Source organism: Triturus cristatus, chromosome 1_2 (genome assembly GCF_964204655.1).
Source record: "Triturus cristatus chromosome 1_2, aTriCri1.1, whole genome shotgun sequence".
Taxonomy (NCBI): domain Eukaryota; kingdom Metazoa; phylum Chordata; class Amphibia; order Caudata; family Salamandridae; genus Triturus; species Triturus cristatus.
This window is the reverse complement of record NC_140580.1, coordinates 832440909-832456539: the sequence shown is the minus strand read 5'-3', so window position 1 is coordinate 832456539 and position 15631 is coordinate 832440909. Positions and strand designations below refer to the sequence as shown.

At 48.0% G+C, this 15631-nt stretch overlaps 1 protein-coding gene across 18 annotated transcripts in view; it reads left to right on the top strand.

The window, feature by feature from the left end:
- The window catches only part of HSPG2 (heparan sulfate proteoglycan 2), a 903404-nt gene that overhangs the window by 441402 nt on the left and 446371 nt on the right, over nt 1–15631 (top strand). For all 18 annotated transcript variants that reach the window (XM_085608925.1, XM_085608919.1, XM_085608917.1 and 15 more), the window contains 2 exons: nt 5102–5184; nt 5740–5880. In XM_085608925.1, the coding sequence (XP_085465051.1) occupies nt 5102–5184; nt 5740–5880 (224 nt within the window). The remainder of the gene's footprint in view (nt 1–5101; nt 5185–5739; nt 5881–15631) is intronic.

The window sequence follows — 15631 nt, the reverse complement described above, 5'->3', positions numbered from 1 at the left end:
CTCACTCCCTCTCTCACTCCCTCTCTCACTCCCTCTCTCACTCCCTCTCTCACTCCCTCTCTCACTCCCTCTCTCACTCCCTCTCTCACTCCCTCTCTCACTCCCTCTCTCACTCCCTCTCTCACTCCCTCTCTCACTCCCTCTCTCACTCCCTCTCTCACTCCCTCCCTCCCTCTCTCACTCCCTCCCTCCCTCTCTCACTCCCTCTCTCACTCCCTCTCTCACTCCCTCTCTCACTCCCTCTCTCACTCCCTCTCTCACTCCCTCTCTCACTCCCTCTCTCCCTCCCTCTCTCCCTCCCTCCCTCTCTCACTCCCTCCCTCTCTCACTCCCTCCCTCTCACTCCCTCCCTCTCTCCCTCCCTCCCTCTCTCCCTCCCTCTCTCCCTCCCTCCCTCTCTCACTCCCTCCCTCTCTCACTCCCTCCCTCTCTCACTCCCTCCCTCTCTCACTCCCTCCCTCTCTCACTCCCTCTCTCACTCCCTCTCTCACTCCCTCTCTCACTCCCTCTCTCACTCCCTCTCTCACTCCCTCTCTCACTCCCTCTCTCACTCCCTCTCTCACTCCCTCTCTCACTCCCTCTCTCACTCCCTCTCTCACTCCCTCTCTCACTCCCTCTCTCACTCCCTCTCTCACTCCCTCTCTCACTCCCTCTCTCACTCCCTCACTCCCTCTCTCACTCCCTCTCTCACTCCCTCACTCCCTCTCTCACTCCCTCTCTCACTCCCTCTCTCACTCCCTCTCTCACTCCCTCTCTCACTCCCTCTCTCACTCCCTCTCTCACTCCCTCTCTCACTCCCTCTCTCACTCCCTCTCTCACTCCCTCTCTCACTCCCTCTCTCACTCCCTCTCACAGACTCCCTCTCACAGACTCCCTCTCCGACTCAGCACCACCACAGCATCACTCAGGGCCAAAACAATATCACTCAACTCCACATCAGTATCACTCCCATCGCTATTTGCAATAGTACTCCACCACATCATCATCACTCAGCAAGACCTAAGTATCATTCAGCATCACCTCAGCATCGTCTCAGCACCAGTCACCACTACCACCTCAACATCACTCAACACCACCTCAGCCTGCTCTCGAAATCTGCCATCTGTTGATTCTCCCCTAGCGTCTGGCCGCTGCTAGTGTTATAACACAGGTACTAGTTCACAACCTTTAACCTCCAATTGTTTAGGCCCCCTAAAAAAAAACTTAAACAAGCATTGCAAGAACAAAAGAAAAATTAGGAAAAATTTTATTGTACATAAATTTTTTAATATGGTCCTTCTGTTGGACATAATGCCTTCTTGGTCCTATATAAGGTAACAAAAATGCTTCTGGCACTTTTTTATTACAACTTTTCAGCATGCTGCACAGCAGCCACACCTCTCTACAGCACGGCTTAAACACATTGGCAAAGTCAATTGCTCTGCCTAAACACTTATAAGGCCCCAAAGGCGAGACCTATTGGCTATGCCAATGCTTGTTTTTATTATCATGTAGTTGCTTCGAGAAGTTAGCCATCTGTTGAGCTGAAAACTGCCACCCTTTTCTTGCGGTGATTTTCTTTTCTCTAAAGATTTTACAAACAGGTTTTGAGGAGAGGGTGTAGCGTTACGGCTAGAGAGGTAGTCCTCAAAGCTGGGGAACTGGGTTTGAGTCTCTGCAGCGACGCTCAAGATTTTGGGGAAATCACTTAATCTCCCTGTGCCTAACAAAAAAAATTGATTGAGTTTTTCTGTAACAAGACTAGTGCTCTAGTTCACGCTATATAAAAAACTCTTTAAAAATATATATCTATATATATATATATACACAATGTGACAATACAAATTAAGTTGGAAGCATTTGTTAGAAAAAGCACTTTGGCTAATCCTTTCAGAAAAGATGGAGTTGGCAGTTGATACCAATGCGTGTCACTTATCCTTAACCGACATGGTCTCTGAGCAAACCACAACCTGATTTCACGAACAATAAATGACATCAGCCGAAATACATCATTATGTGCATGACATGGTTTTGGGAGCAGATTTGTTTGACGTGATAAGTGTTTTGAGTCTACCTGGAATTAGCTCAGAAAAGTTAGGGGAAGAGGATCTTGAATTTGGAAGAAAAAAAAAATCACACCAAGCGGGGTCATAAACTCGACGCATCGCTCACATCCACGTGCATTGCTCACATCCACGCGCATGGCCACACAGTACCTGCTGATCCCGCAAGCCACCATCACACCGCCAAACTGGACGACAACAACCTCCCTCCCTGTTCCACGCCTGTTTACGGCAGAAGTGAAGTAAAACTGGGTGTAAGGACTAGAGACGTGGAGGGACCGCAACTGAAAGGACATGCGTGTCTCCTACACTTCCGAGACTTCAGTATGTCACGGAGCTTAAAGTGTATCAGTTAGCGGTCTAGAGTGTTCCTGTAAACTAGTCTGACAACAAGGCGTCAGAAGAGTTTCATTGGTCCTAATCCCACACTGGGCCTAACAAACGGAATGGTAACTCCATCCCGTTACTGGTAGATTACGATTCTAAGAAAGTAGTCTACAAAGTAATTACATGTAAATTTAGTAATACCTAAATAAGCCCTTCTGTTCACTGCCACCGGTTAAGCGCCAAGTCGCAGCTCGCTCTAGTAGTTCTTCATAAACATGCAAAAATATCTCGGCATGCTGCTTGCGGTAGAGCGAGAAATACCCCGAAAATACACAAAAAAATGAAAGTTACTGTGCTGCAAAGTGTGAGGTGAGTCCTAGTTGAGAGAGGGTTTCGGGTGAAAGTGCTTGAATTTCCTGAAAGAAAAGTTGATCTTGAAAAGCGGATGCTGGAAAAATTCAACAAGAGCGGCCGCAGGAGAGCAAGAAACTGCACGGGACCATTCAAGGCAAAACAAGAGGTCTGCACAATTTTTTTGAAACAAAAAACTTTGAAAAGGGAAAGCGAGTGCTTGCAAAGCGACAGCAAGACAAGCAGTTGAGAAGGGATAGCGAGGGCAACCAGGCAAATGCAAACAGATGTTTTCAAGCACTCGTGGGCCATCTGTTTTCAATTAGCGCGCGCACTGCTGCTCGCTCCCGCAAGGTGGATGCCAGCACAAGCACGAGTGCTTGAAAAGAGTTGAACAATTTCTAAAGGTCATCTCCTAGAGCAACACATGCGCGCTGCCTAGGCGAGACCTAAAAATAGAGGGAGAAGACATGAGACTATAGCAGATTGACCGAAGGACATCGTTAACCTGGCTCACAACAGAGTTACGGTGTTTCAGCATAGGGTAGGAGCAAGAGGCAAGACTTTTGAGGGGGGCAAGCACAGAAAATTGGGTATGTTTAGTACAACAACTGCATTGCAGGACCTTGTGAGGGGCAGAGTTCCATCATACAACCAAAGCTAAGTAACTTGTTCTATTTATAGATAGCTGGCATGGCAGATGACGTTTATAGAGGAGGCCATGTCCTGACTCCATTTGTCTTTGCTTCCCCCACCAAAGCTGTTAAATGTTGCCCTGTGGGAGGAGGCGACACAGGAAAATAAATCAGACAGTTGTGCCTTGTCACACACATTGTGTCAAACAATCTTTCACTGTTAAGCTGTGATTGTTTGATGCAATGCACAAACCTACATTTTTGCTTCAAATGTTTGAATATGACTTTGTATATGTACACATGCATAAAGTCCTATTTAAAACGTTTAAGCAAATATATGTTATGAAAACTCAGACACACACATACACACTCATTGAATGCCCTTTGCAGATGGCTCCACGAGTTTTATACAAGGCCTATTGCATGCCTTGCCTTAAAAATCACTTCCAAAGTCATCATTCTCCACGACTGCATAGAGAGAGAGGTTTATTTTCTCTGTTAAGTCTTCAAACAATATTGTAATTTCTTTAAAACAATTATCATTTAGTTGTCACTCCAAAGCTGCTTAAAAATAACTTATTTTGAATTATTTTGACATAAAAGATTTTGAATTGCAAAAAGCTGATCTGATTAGTAAAGTAGCCCATCAATAATCAACTATTTAACCAAATACAGCCTGACTTAGAAGCGAAAATATCCTTATGTATAAACGCATGAATGAAAACTGGTTGTGTCCCTCTGTGGTCTTGAGCAGTACCTCACTGAAGCTAACCTTATTAATTTTAGAGAATAAATTCAGACACAACTGCTACTACAGATGTTTATATGCTAGAGTCTAGAGCGCAAACCTAGCTAGAGAGATGTGCTGGACAAGGGCAAGTGGCCATGGCTTCAATTCAGCATCATTCACATTGAAGCTGACATTTTCTGAAAGGAGATTCATGTTTGGAGATGTGATTGTCTCTGAAGAAGTGCATCTTTACCTCTTTTCTGAGTTGCAGGAGCATTATCACACTTCTGCCACTGATGGTGGTGATACTTCATATTCTGGCAGGTTGATTGAGATGTCCTCTGATTATCTCTTCTGAATTTGTTGTTTCTACTCTGAAGATGTCTTTGATGCTAGTGTGGCGCTGCCCCCCCAATCTTTTTAAAGCGTACCCCATTGTGAAATAATGTTGTCTTAGGAAAACTATTACATTTATTGTGCTTAATTGTAAATCGATGTTGATTTCTCAATCTGCATGTGAGCACATCTTGAGTGGGTCTCTTGCTGATGACTCGGTGCTCCCCAGCACCTGTTCTCATATGAACGCTTGAGGACGGAGTCCCTACTCAAAACATCTGATGAGATGTCTGGGTTGCATATTTAGATCCTGACGATTTCTGCTCGGTCTCTATTGCGACAAAGGGAGCAGATTACATTTTTCACTTGTTTAACAAAGAAATGTCTGGGCTTCCTTAGTAATAGTAGGGTCTTGTACTTCTTAGAAATAAAAAATTACATTTCCCCAGATCCCCTCGTATACATTCAGGTAAGGACTTGTGTGGGAAAGCAGTTTGAACTGCCTTATTTCTCTAGTATTCTGCCTCTGAACGAAAATGTACCCAAGAGGTTGTTGCAGACAGTGTGCAATGTATTGCAAGTTGTAGATAGGACCATGCTATTTTTGTAATTAAGTTGTCACATTTTAAGCGCCATCATAGAAAGTACCTGAATGTGTCTGTTTTTCCCCTTCTTTTTAGAGAGCTCTGGCACAGACTGCAGATGTGACCCACATGGCAGTTTAAGCAGCCAGTGTGATGCCAGGGGACAGTGTCATTGTAAGGTACATAAATAAAGTATTCGTCTTGCTGACCGTATGCGTTCCATGCCAGTAGTAACAGCCAAGTCTGTGCTGGAAGCCTTTGGTGATCAGCTTTGTATTTCTTTAAGGGTGGGGGGAAGGGTTTAGAAAAAATGGTTTAGTAAATTACATACTCTATTTTGTTAAGCAACTAAGCCTTGTCCATCTTGGGTCATATTGGGCAAATCAATTCTATATTTTTGCATTTTAGATGTACATTCAATGAATCTAAAAGAATAACATTTAGACTGGAAGTCTGGAATGGATAGGTTCCTCGTAGGCAAACATTGAACATCCCCAGTCTAAAGCGTCCTTTGCAGAGTGAGGGGGCACTGCCTAACAGTATGTGTGTTAAAGATCCATTCTGTAATAAAAATGTTCTCTTGAAGGTACCCCACAGTTGTATGGCTGGGACATGTTCCCCACCACAGCGTCACTGTTTTTAATTCATAATGCAACAGATTTAAAGATGGCACCAAAGGTTCCACCAAATCTTGGTGATTCAGATACTTCCTTTTGTTTCTGTTTCTCTTTTAGCCAAACGTGGAGGGAGTCACCTGTGGAAGCTGCCGCGCCCACCACTTTCACCTGAGTGGTGATAATCAGGAGGGCTGCCTACCTTGCTTTTGCATGGGGGTCACCCAGCTGTGTACCAGCTCCTCCTATCATCGAGACCTGGTAAGTAACAGCACGTCACCTGTTGCAGTGGGGGGCTGGCTTTGGTTGTGTTTATAGGGTTCAAGCGCATGAAGCTCTCCCATTTCTCTAATTAAGACTCCATCTCTTAATTTTGAATTGTTGGCGTTATGAATGTTTCACAAGTTGTGAATCTGTGATTGGGCTAACTACCACCCCCAATATATGCAGGTTATTGGGTGAACACCACCTTTAAGTCTGAAGGTGATTACAATATATATGACATACAAAAGGTGATGGGAAGCAGAAAAGGTGATGGAATAAATGCTTGCATATAGTTTAACCACTGACTTGGCATAGCATTCCAACTCATTGTGTTTTATCCCCCATGCCACCTCAGATTAGACCATGCCAAAGGCAAATCTGCCTGTGTCCTTTTCCATAGGAACAGTTCAGCCCGAACTGCCAAGCCAAGTCCTCTCTCACAACTTGAATGCAAGACCTGCCATATTTGGGCCTCTACAGTCGCGTGCAACTTTCAGTGGCACAGTGAGCAAAGGACTTGTTAGGGCATACCCTTGCCACTTAGAATATTCCATTAAACACGCAAAAGGATAAGTGAGGAATCCTTGCAAAAAATCTAACAACTGGCAATCGCTCAGTCAATCAATTAATCAATCAAACAACATTTGTAGAGCGCACTACATACCTGTGAGGGTCTCAAGGCGCTGGGGGGGTGCGCTACTGATCAAACAGCCAGATTTTGAGTAGCCTCCTGAAGGTCAGCAGGTCTTGGGTCTGTCGTAGGTTCAGTGGGAGGGTGTTCCAGGTCTTGGCGGCGAGGTGGGAGAAGGACCTCCCGCCGGTGTTCTTCGGATGCGTGGGACGGTGGCGAGCGTGAGGTCGGCGGACCGGAGCTGGAGGTTGGGGTTGCAGAAGGAAAGTCGTTTGTTGAGGTAGGCTGGGCCGGTCTTGTGGAGTGCCGTGTGTGTGGGTGAGGAGCTTGAAGGTGATCCTCTTGTTGACGGGCAGCCAGTGCAGGTTTCTCAGGTGGGGGGTGATGTGGCCGTGGCGTGGTATGTCGAGGATCAGTCGTGCTGAGGCGTTTTGGATGCGTTGCAGTCGTTTGATGAGCTTGGTCGGGGCTCCCGCGTAGAGGGTGTTTCCGTAGCCGAGTCTTCTGCGGACGAGGGCCTGGGTGACTGTTCTTCTTGTATCTGTCGGGATCCACCTGTAGATCTTGCGGAGCATGCGGAGGGTGTTGAAGCAGGAGGAGGAGATGACGTTTACTTGCTTGGTCATGGAGAGCGTTGAGTCGAGGATGATTCCCAGGTTGCGTGCATGGTCGGTGGGTGTCGGGGCTGTCCCCAGTGCCGTCAGCACCCAGGAGTCGTCCCAGTCTGAAGGGTTGTAGCCGAGGATGAGGACCTCCGTTTTGTCCGTGTTCAGCTTCAGTCGGCTGGTCTTCATCCAGTCGGCGACGGTCTTCATTCCTTCGTGGAGGTTGGCTTTGACGGTGATGGGGTCCTTGGTGAGGGAGAGGATCAGTTGAGTGTCGGCATGGGAGATTATGTTGAGGTCGTGCTGTCGGGCGACGTGTGCAAGCGGGGCCATGTAAATGTTGAACAGTGTCGGGCTGAGGGAGGAACCCTGGGGTACGCCGCAGATGATCTCGGAGGCTTTGGATCGGAATGGGGGGAGGCGGACGCTCTGGGTTCTGCCGGAGAGGAAGGAGGTGGTCCATTCCAGGGCTTGGTCTCGGATCCCTACGGCGTGGAGGCGTGCGTGTAGTGTGCGGTGGCAGATGGTGTCGAAGGTGGCGGAGAGGTCCAGAAGGATGAGGGCTGCGGTCTCACCTTAGTCCAGCAGTATCCTGATGTCGTCGGTGGCGGCGATGACGGCGGTCTCGGTGCTGTGGTTGCTGCGAACCCTGACTGGGAAGGGTCCAGGATTCTGTTTTCTTCGAGGTATTTGGTTAGCTGTCTGACTATCTTCTTGATGACCTTGGCCGGGAACGGGAGCAGAGAGATGGGCCGGAAGTTTTTGAGGTCTCTAGGGTCTGCCTTGGGTTTTTTGAGTAGGGTGTTGATCTCGGTGTGTTTCCAGCTCTCTGGGAAGGTCGCGGTCTCGAGGGAGAGATTGATGATGTTGCGCGATGGAGCTTTGTTGAAGATGTGGTGCGGAAATGGGTCTGACGGCGAGTTGGAGTGGATTGTGCTCATGGTCTTCATGGTGTCATCGATGCTCACGCTGGTCCAGGCTAGTAGGGGGTCGTAGTCGATGGTGTGCGGAGAGACTGTTGTGTTGCTGTCTGCTGGGGCGGTCTGGGTGTTGACGCTGTCGTGGATGTCTGCTATCTTGCGGTGGAAGAAAGTGGCGAGGGAGTCGCACAGGGCTTGCGACGGCGGGATGTCGTTGCTATTGGAGAGTTCCTTCACAATGTTGAAGAGCTCCTTGCTATTGTGTGCGTTGTTGTCGAAGCGATCTTTGAATGAGGTCCTTTTGGCAGTCCTGATGTGGTGATGGTGGTTGCGGATGGCGTCCTTGTGGGCTGCGTGGCTGTCCGGAGTCTGTTCGCTGTGCCATTTCTTCTCTAGCTTCCGGCAGGCTCGCTTGAAGGCTAGGAGTTCTGGGGTGAACCAGCTGGCCCTCTTGCTGGTGTCTCTGTAGGGGGGTTTCTTCAGCGGGGCGAGTCGTCGATCCAGCGTCTGAGGTTGCGGGCAGCGTCGTCGGTGTTGGAAGGTTCAGTGGGTGGGCTGAGAGTGAGGTTTCGGTGTAGTTGGTCTTCTGTGATTTTCCTCCAGCAGCGGCGAGGGATCTGTTGGGTGTGGTGGTGTATGGTGGGTTTCTGGAAGGGAGAAGTGGATGCAGCGGTGGTCGGTCCAGAGGAGTTCGGTGGTGTGGCTGAAGGCGACGTGGGGGCTGGCGGAGAAGATGGGGTCAAGCGTGTGGCCTGCGGAGTGGGCAGGCGTTGTGACGAGTTGCCTCAATTTAGTGTTACTACCCATAGTTTGTTTTTCCCAGGTTGCCCAGATGGGGGTCCCGTGTGGTTTGTGCCATAGGATCTAAGCTATAACTCACTGATGAGGCCTGAATAGTCATTTTCTGGCAAAGGCCTCGGCTGGCAGTTCAGGATGGTCTGTTCCTTTGAGGAGCAGGATCAGTACTGATTTGAATACGGCAGGTAGACTATTGCTAGCATTCCTCCCATTACCATTTTGTGTATTAGGTGAATACAATGTATTTAAGCATCAAACACATTCACAAGAATACGAACTATCAGGGAACATAAGGTTAAAATGCCAACATGTGATTTTCACTTGAATCACTAAGCCTGCCATTTCTCCAGCGTGCAGAAGTAACTGTTGAATCATAAACAATGATTAAAATGGCCTTTTGGTTTTATGGTATTAAAAAAAAAATATATTTTAGCCACATTTATTTCGTACTCATCTTATTTGTAAATATCCAGATATCCATATTTGTTATGTTTTCTGCAAAAAAAAAAAAAAGAAATTACAAATGGTATATATATAAAAATTTGCTTCACTCCTAAGTGTGCACTTACAGCTGTATACCTGTGTGTGTGTGTGTATGTGTATGTATGTATGTATGTATATATATATATATATATATATATATATATATAGATTCAACCATATAGAATACTGCAGTTATTGTAAATATGCATGAAAATCAGGACTTGGATAAGGCGGTTTCCTCCCCTTTTCACCTCTACATGCATTCAGTCTGAACACGATTGCCTGATAGTCACTAAAAAAGATCTACTTTCCAGATGTTTCCTTAAAAAAAAAAAAAAAATTAAATTACAGGCCAACACATTATTTTATTTATTTATTTTTAACATCTTTTTATTAGGTATTTGTCTAACACAGCAACTACTGAACATACAACACCCCTTCCCTCCCCTCTGGTAGCTGCAAAGAACTCTGTTACATAAGTATATATCCACATACTTGGACAAGGTGTAGGAAATCCAGACAAGGAGTTTTCCCTCATGTGCACATACAGGGTCGTAGCCCCCTGTAGGAAAGTTCCCCTTTTGACATGATCACCCCCAATTTGTGCCCGGTATTCAATGCAATTCTGACTGAAGTGCACTGGGTTTCAGGTAACCGGGTCCCCAGTGCCAGTGCTCTTTTCCTAAAACGAGGTAACTGTTCAATTGTATCCTAATTGACCTTTACCACCTCTAAGTCCCTAGTAATGGTACCCCCGGTACCTAGGGTATGGGTACTAAGGAGGGTCCCTAAAGGCTGCAGCATGTATTGTGACACCCTAAGGGACCCACCACCAAACTCATGCAGACTGCCTTTGCAGGCTGCGTGAAGTGGTACAAACAAATCGGAAAAACCATGGCACACACCCTGTGTGCGATGACCACAGACATCGCATGCAATATATGTAAGTCACCGCTCCAGCAGGTCTTATAGTCCTAAGGCTGGGTGCATTATATTACATATGAGGACATATCTGCATAAACAGATATGCCCCAGTGTTGCCTAGTTTAATTACTAGATAGCACAGGTGAACAGGGAAGCCATCTTAAGTGCATGCACTGGGCTCTTGTCACTAGAGTTCCCCATCTACATGATGGCTTCACTGAAATCTATGGTGTTTGGTATCAAACACCTCATCTTAACATCCGTACTGATGCCAGCAGTGGCTTTATTAAGATATGCACCTTAGAGGTGCCCTCTGAAAAACTACTAGCCTCTTAGTGTGCTGGCTGACTGGTCTCGCCCGGCTTCCACCACAGACTTGTTTCTGCCCCCCTGCAAGTGAGAGCCAACACCTTCTCCAGCATGATGGCTAGTGATTTACCATATCAAGGCCAGGGGCTTCAAAGCCCCTGCTGCCTTTGATATGTGATCCTGGATTCCCCCAGACCAGGGAGATGCCACCCCCTGCCCTGAAGCCCAATTGGCACCAGGACAGGTGGGAAATACGCTATTCACTAAGTGTGTTGCACCACCAGGCTAGTCACACCCCTAAGGTGGGCTGCCTGATGTGCTTTACTGAAAGAAGGATTCCACCATCTTGTTTTTAGTGGAATTAGGAACTCTGGTTCGGGTGGTCATATAGGGGATGTAGTGACCCCAAGGGTAAGTAACCCATTGTCTACTACTTATCGCGCCCCATAACGCCCCTAAATTCAGTATTTAGGTGGCCTGACTGTGATGGATGTGGCTAAACAACTAGAACGTTCTGATACCTTTTGGTTCTAGTTTGTGCTTTATAAAACTGCAACAAAAAAAAAGAAGAGGACAAAGAAGAGCTGGAGAAGTGAGAACGTTGTGCTGCCTGTGGACTTTGGCACCAAACCCTGTCTGCCGCTCCTATCCCGACACTTGTGACCATGCGACTCGTTCTGCAGCTGTACATCCTCCAAAAGCCTCGGCGGGCTGCCACCACTTCGCCAACTATACAGCATCTCCCTTGAAGTGGAGGAGCCACTTCCTGCAGGCACCGACCGAAACGTCTAATTCACCATACTGTTGACCACCGGTTCCACTGATGCAGCAGCCACCCAGGAGGATGTCACCATGCTCCAGAGGGTCAGACCCGACTCCCCACCACGTTTGGAGACCCTTAGAAGCCACTCTGCACCAATACCCAGGATACCTGACCCCTTGAAGCAACCAAGGCTTGTTTAGTGTCGAGCGTGGACACCATCACCGCCAAGACTGACCTGCTGATGTGGGACTCCCGCACCAGAGAGGCCATTCCCCTTTGTAGGTCTCACCCTGAGCCGGGTGCCCCTCTGACGCATGGAAACAGCCTACTAAAACCCTCGGCACCAAGCTCCTCAACCCAGGTTCATGAACACCAACTGTGCCCCCCCCCCCCTCTTCCCCCTCCCCGCCCCCCTCCGCCCCACCTGCTCCCAAGAGCGGAGCCAGCGAGGATTGGATCCCTATACATTTAACAATTTAAACACACAAAATCCTCTGGTCTGAGAACACACATATATGCTTGAAGAAGAGACAGCAGAGATGATTTCAACGTGCTACTAAGGAAATCCCTTAAATAGGACGTAATCCCACCACCCACCGAGGTGGCATGCTTCATCATCTGGGATTCTCCTCTTGACGGGGAACCGTAGCCCCGCCAAGGGCTACTACCCCCTCACTGTGAGGGAGGAGCTCAGGGATGTTTTTTATTCCTACACTATTTAGGATATAATAAATCCTTCAGACAAGAAAAATAACTGAATAGCTTGGGTGGCGGACACAGACGCAGTGCAAAACCTAGAAATGGTAATAATGTGAGGAAGTGATATTAAAACTGACTACCAGGGGCAAAATGGACTTTAATGGTTTGTTCTTGGTGACAGGATTAAAAACAGAGCACCTGCAATTTCAAATAACTGCGTATGGTGGACGTGAACGGGTCTACATGTTTCATCCTAAAGGACCCTACAAGATGTCGCAGCTTTTGTCAGGACCAAAAGATATTATGAGCTACTGTGATAAAAAAAAGTGTTTGAAAAGAACTGTGACAACAAATACAAAACAATATTGTTTCTATACAGAACCAGTAATCCCACTTCTGATGGATACATCGGCCTGTGGATTGCTCACCTTATGAATATCCCCTGCGCCAGCATTCCATGGAATTTTTTGCTAGCTCTCTGCGTCGACGAGGATGTTGGCTCCGCTCGCGACTCCGCATTACGTCACCGGAGCCAAAAGAGAGCCTCGTCGGCGTGATGACGTCCGTTCCCTTTTTTCCGTGCCGTCGGCGCGTAACGGTTTTCTAGCACTCCATATTTTGTAGAGTTACTTTGTTGTTCCTTCAGCTTTAACTGTTGCTGTTGCGATGTCATCTTTAAGGAAGTCTGGGTTCAAGCCCTGTAGGGAATGTGGGGGTCACATGTCCATCACTGACCCCCATGAAGAATGTTTATAGTGCTTGTCGTCGGAGCACGACGTGGAGGACTGCTTCTGTTGCAGGAAAATGAATCCAAAAGCACTTGAAGAACGGGAAGCCAAGTGGTTTCTGGCCAAGGCGAAGAAAGAAGGAAGAGGGCGTAAGAGATAAGTCGAAGTCGTCGACTTCGCATACATCAAAGTCGAAAAAACATAAGAAAAAAAGAAGACCTGGATCTCTGTGCCGTTTGACGAAGGGTAAGGCTTCGAGGTCGCCTTCGCCTGTTCCTCGACGTCGCCGTAAAGACTTTGTATCTCCTTCGCCCTCGCTTTCACCTCGTGTGACTCCAGAGAGGTCTCCTTTGCCTAGAGGCACTCCGGCGCCGAGGGATTCACCGGCTTCAGACGCCGAGCCAGTTCAGGATGAGCCATCTTCTCCTGTGCCTGAGAATGAACCGGTGGATTCGGCAGTGGATCCGATTGTTCCGACGTCAGATACTCCCCGTTTGGCTACTGGCTCGAATCCGTATCCACAGTTCCCGACTCCAGGTTCGGATCCGTCGCATTTTTTAAATGCAATGTACGGAGTGTTTGCAAGAGCGGCTTTCCCATCCGGAGCACCTTCTGGTCCCGTGGGTCCATTGGCTTTCAACTTGGGCATGCCCCAGCACTATGCCCAGGCGCTCTTCGTGCCTTTCATGCCAATGGCGCCGTCATGGCAATTTCCGGCGCCGAGAGTCTCGACGCCGTTAATGGAATCCCTGGCGCCGTCTGGTGAGCCTTCCTCTTGGCCTCGTATGGATCTCATGCCTCCTTCGGAACCTCCTTCGATGCCGGCACCGGAGCAGTCGGCGCCGCGTACGACACCACCAACGCCGCGTTCAAGGAGAGAGGCACAGAGGCTATTGGAAGAGGAGCAGTATCGCAGAGAGGAAGTAAAGGAGGGCGAATTGGAAGAGTCTCTGGATGAGCTCGATGGAATTCAAGAGGCGAGTGGATTGGATACCTCTCCTGAGTGGGAACTCTCTTCAACAAGGGCTTCTCCTCCTCAAGAGGTAGCTCCCTACCATATGGTTATAAGGAAAGCTGCGGAGCTTTTGGATTTACAGTTACCTACTGCCAAATATAAGCCAAATTTGCTGACAGAGGTTTTGCATTAGTCTTCATCTACAGTCGAGCCTCTGTTACCCTTTAATGAAGCCTTATTGGAGCCTATCCTCGAGGTTTGGCGTAAACCACTCTCTTCGCCTGCTGTTTCTAAGGCTCTGGTTAGAAGATATAGGACTGCACCAGGGGATCCAGTATTTCTCTCTTCTCATCCATCTCCAGAAAGTTTGGTGGTGCAGGCATCCTGTTCCAAACAAACCTCAGGTGCTTTTCCTCAGGCTCCAGCTGACGGGGACACTAAGAAAATGGATCAGTCAGCTAAAAAGGTCTTCTCTTCGTCGAGCATGGCACTGAAATCGACCAATGCTACTTGTCTGTTGGGCCGTTATATACATGCCTTGATGGACTCTGCAAAACAGATGGCCCCCAAGTTACCTGACGAGGAGAGGGGAAACGTTATGGAGGTTCTTTCGGATGCTCAGACTGCGGCTAGACAGGTTATTCAATCAGGCCTGGATACGGCAGACTCAGTGGCCAGGGTTATGGGCTCCTCCATAGCTACAAGAAGACAGGCATGGCTTAGATCCTCTATTTTCTCCTGATGTCCAAGCCGCTTTTTTTGATTTGCCATTTGCCGGATCCAAAATCTTTGGGGAAAAGGCAGATTCAGCTTTGCAAAGGTTTAAGGATAGCAGAGCCACGGCGAAATCCTTGGGATTACAAACCCAGTCAAGAGGTTTTGGCTACAAAAAATATCGTGACTTTGGAAGGTCTTCCTTTCGCAGCTTCCGTCAACCTCAGCAGCAGCAGCAAAATCCACTCTATAAGTCTTATAGAGGAAGAGCCAAAGGTTGCCAAAGTGGTTCTGCCCGCAATCTCTCCTTCTCCTCTTCTGATTCCCCTGGTACCACAGGAAAGCAGCCCTAGATCCCCCATCCTGGATCATGTGGGTCCTGTGGGGGTCGGCTATCTCACTTTCTACAGGGTTGGAAATCAGTCACGTCAGACCTTGTAGAGAATGGGTACACCCTTCCGTTTCGGGAATTTCCTCCACCTTACCCTCCTTGCCAAGGTTTTTGTTTGGGGGACCATTTGCTTGTTTTACAGAAATGTGCGATAGAGGTGGTTCCAGAGCAAGATGCTGACCCTTGCTCAGGTTCTTCTGGTGCTGCAGCAAGAGGACTGGATGGTGTTGATCGACTTACAAGATGCGTATTTTCACATCCCCATTCTGAAGTCGCTCAGGAAGTATCTCCGTTTTACAGTTGGGTCGCAGCGCTACCAGTTTGCGGTCCTCCCATTTGGTCTTACTACTGCACCTCGAGTATTCACAAAGGTGATGGCAGTAGTGGCGGCTCATCTCAGGGATTCCCGTTTTCCCCTATCTGGACGACTGGCTGCTCAAAGCGGAGTAGCCAGAGATGGTGCTTCATCATCTGCGAGTAACATCTCAACTGTTGTTCAACTTGGGATTTTCAATCAATGTGCTCAAATCTCACCTGGTGCCCTCTCAGCGCAACCTGTTCATAGGGGTGGTACTGGACACTACTGACATTCAGGAGATGGTTCCTTTGTTTCACGATGGAGCGGTTGTTCCAGTCCTGATGGTTCTACACCTGCTCTGTCTGATTCCTGCATTCTTTTGGTCAACCATGCACTCTGGCACATGAGGGCACTACAGTGGTGCCTCCGCAGACAGTGGTTTCAACACAATGGAGATCTCAGGGAGTCAGTCAATCTCCAGAGACGCTGCAGCGGAGCTGACTTAGTGGAGTGTGTAGGGCAACCTGTCT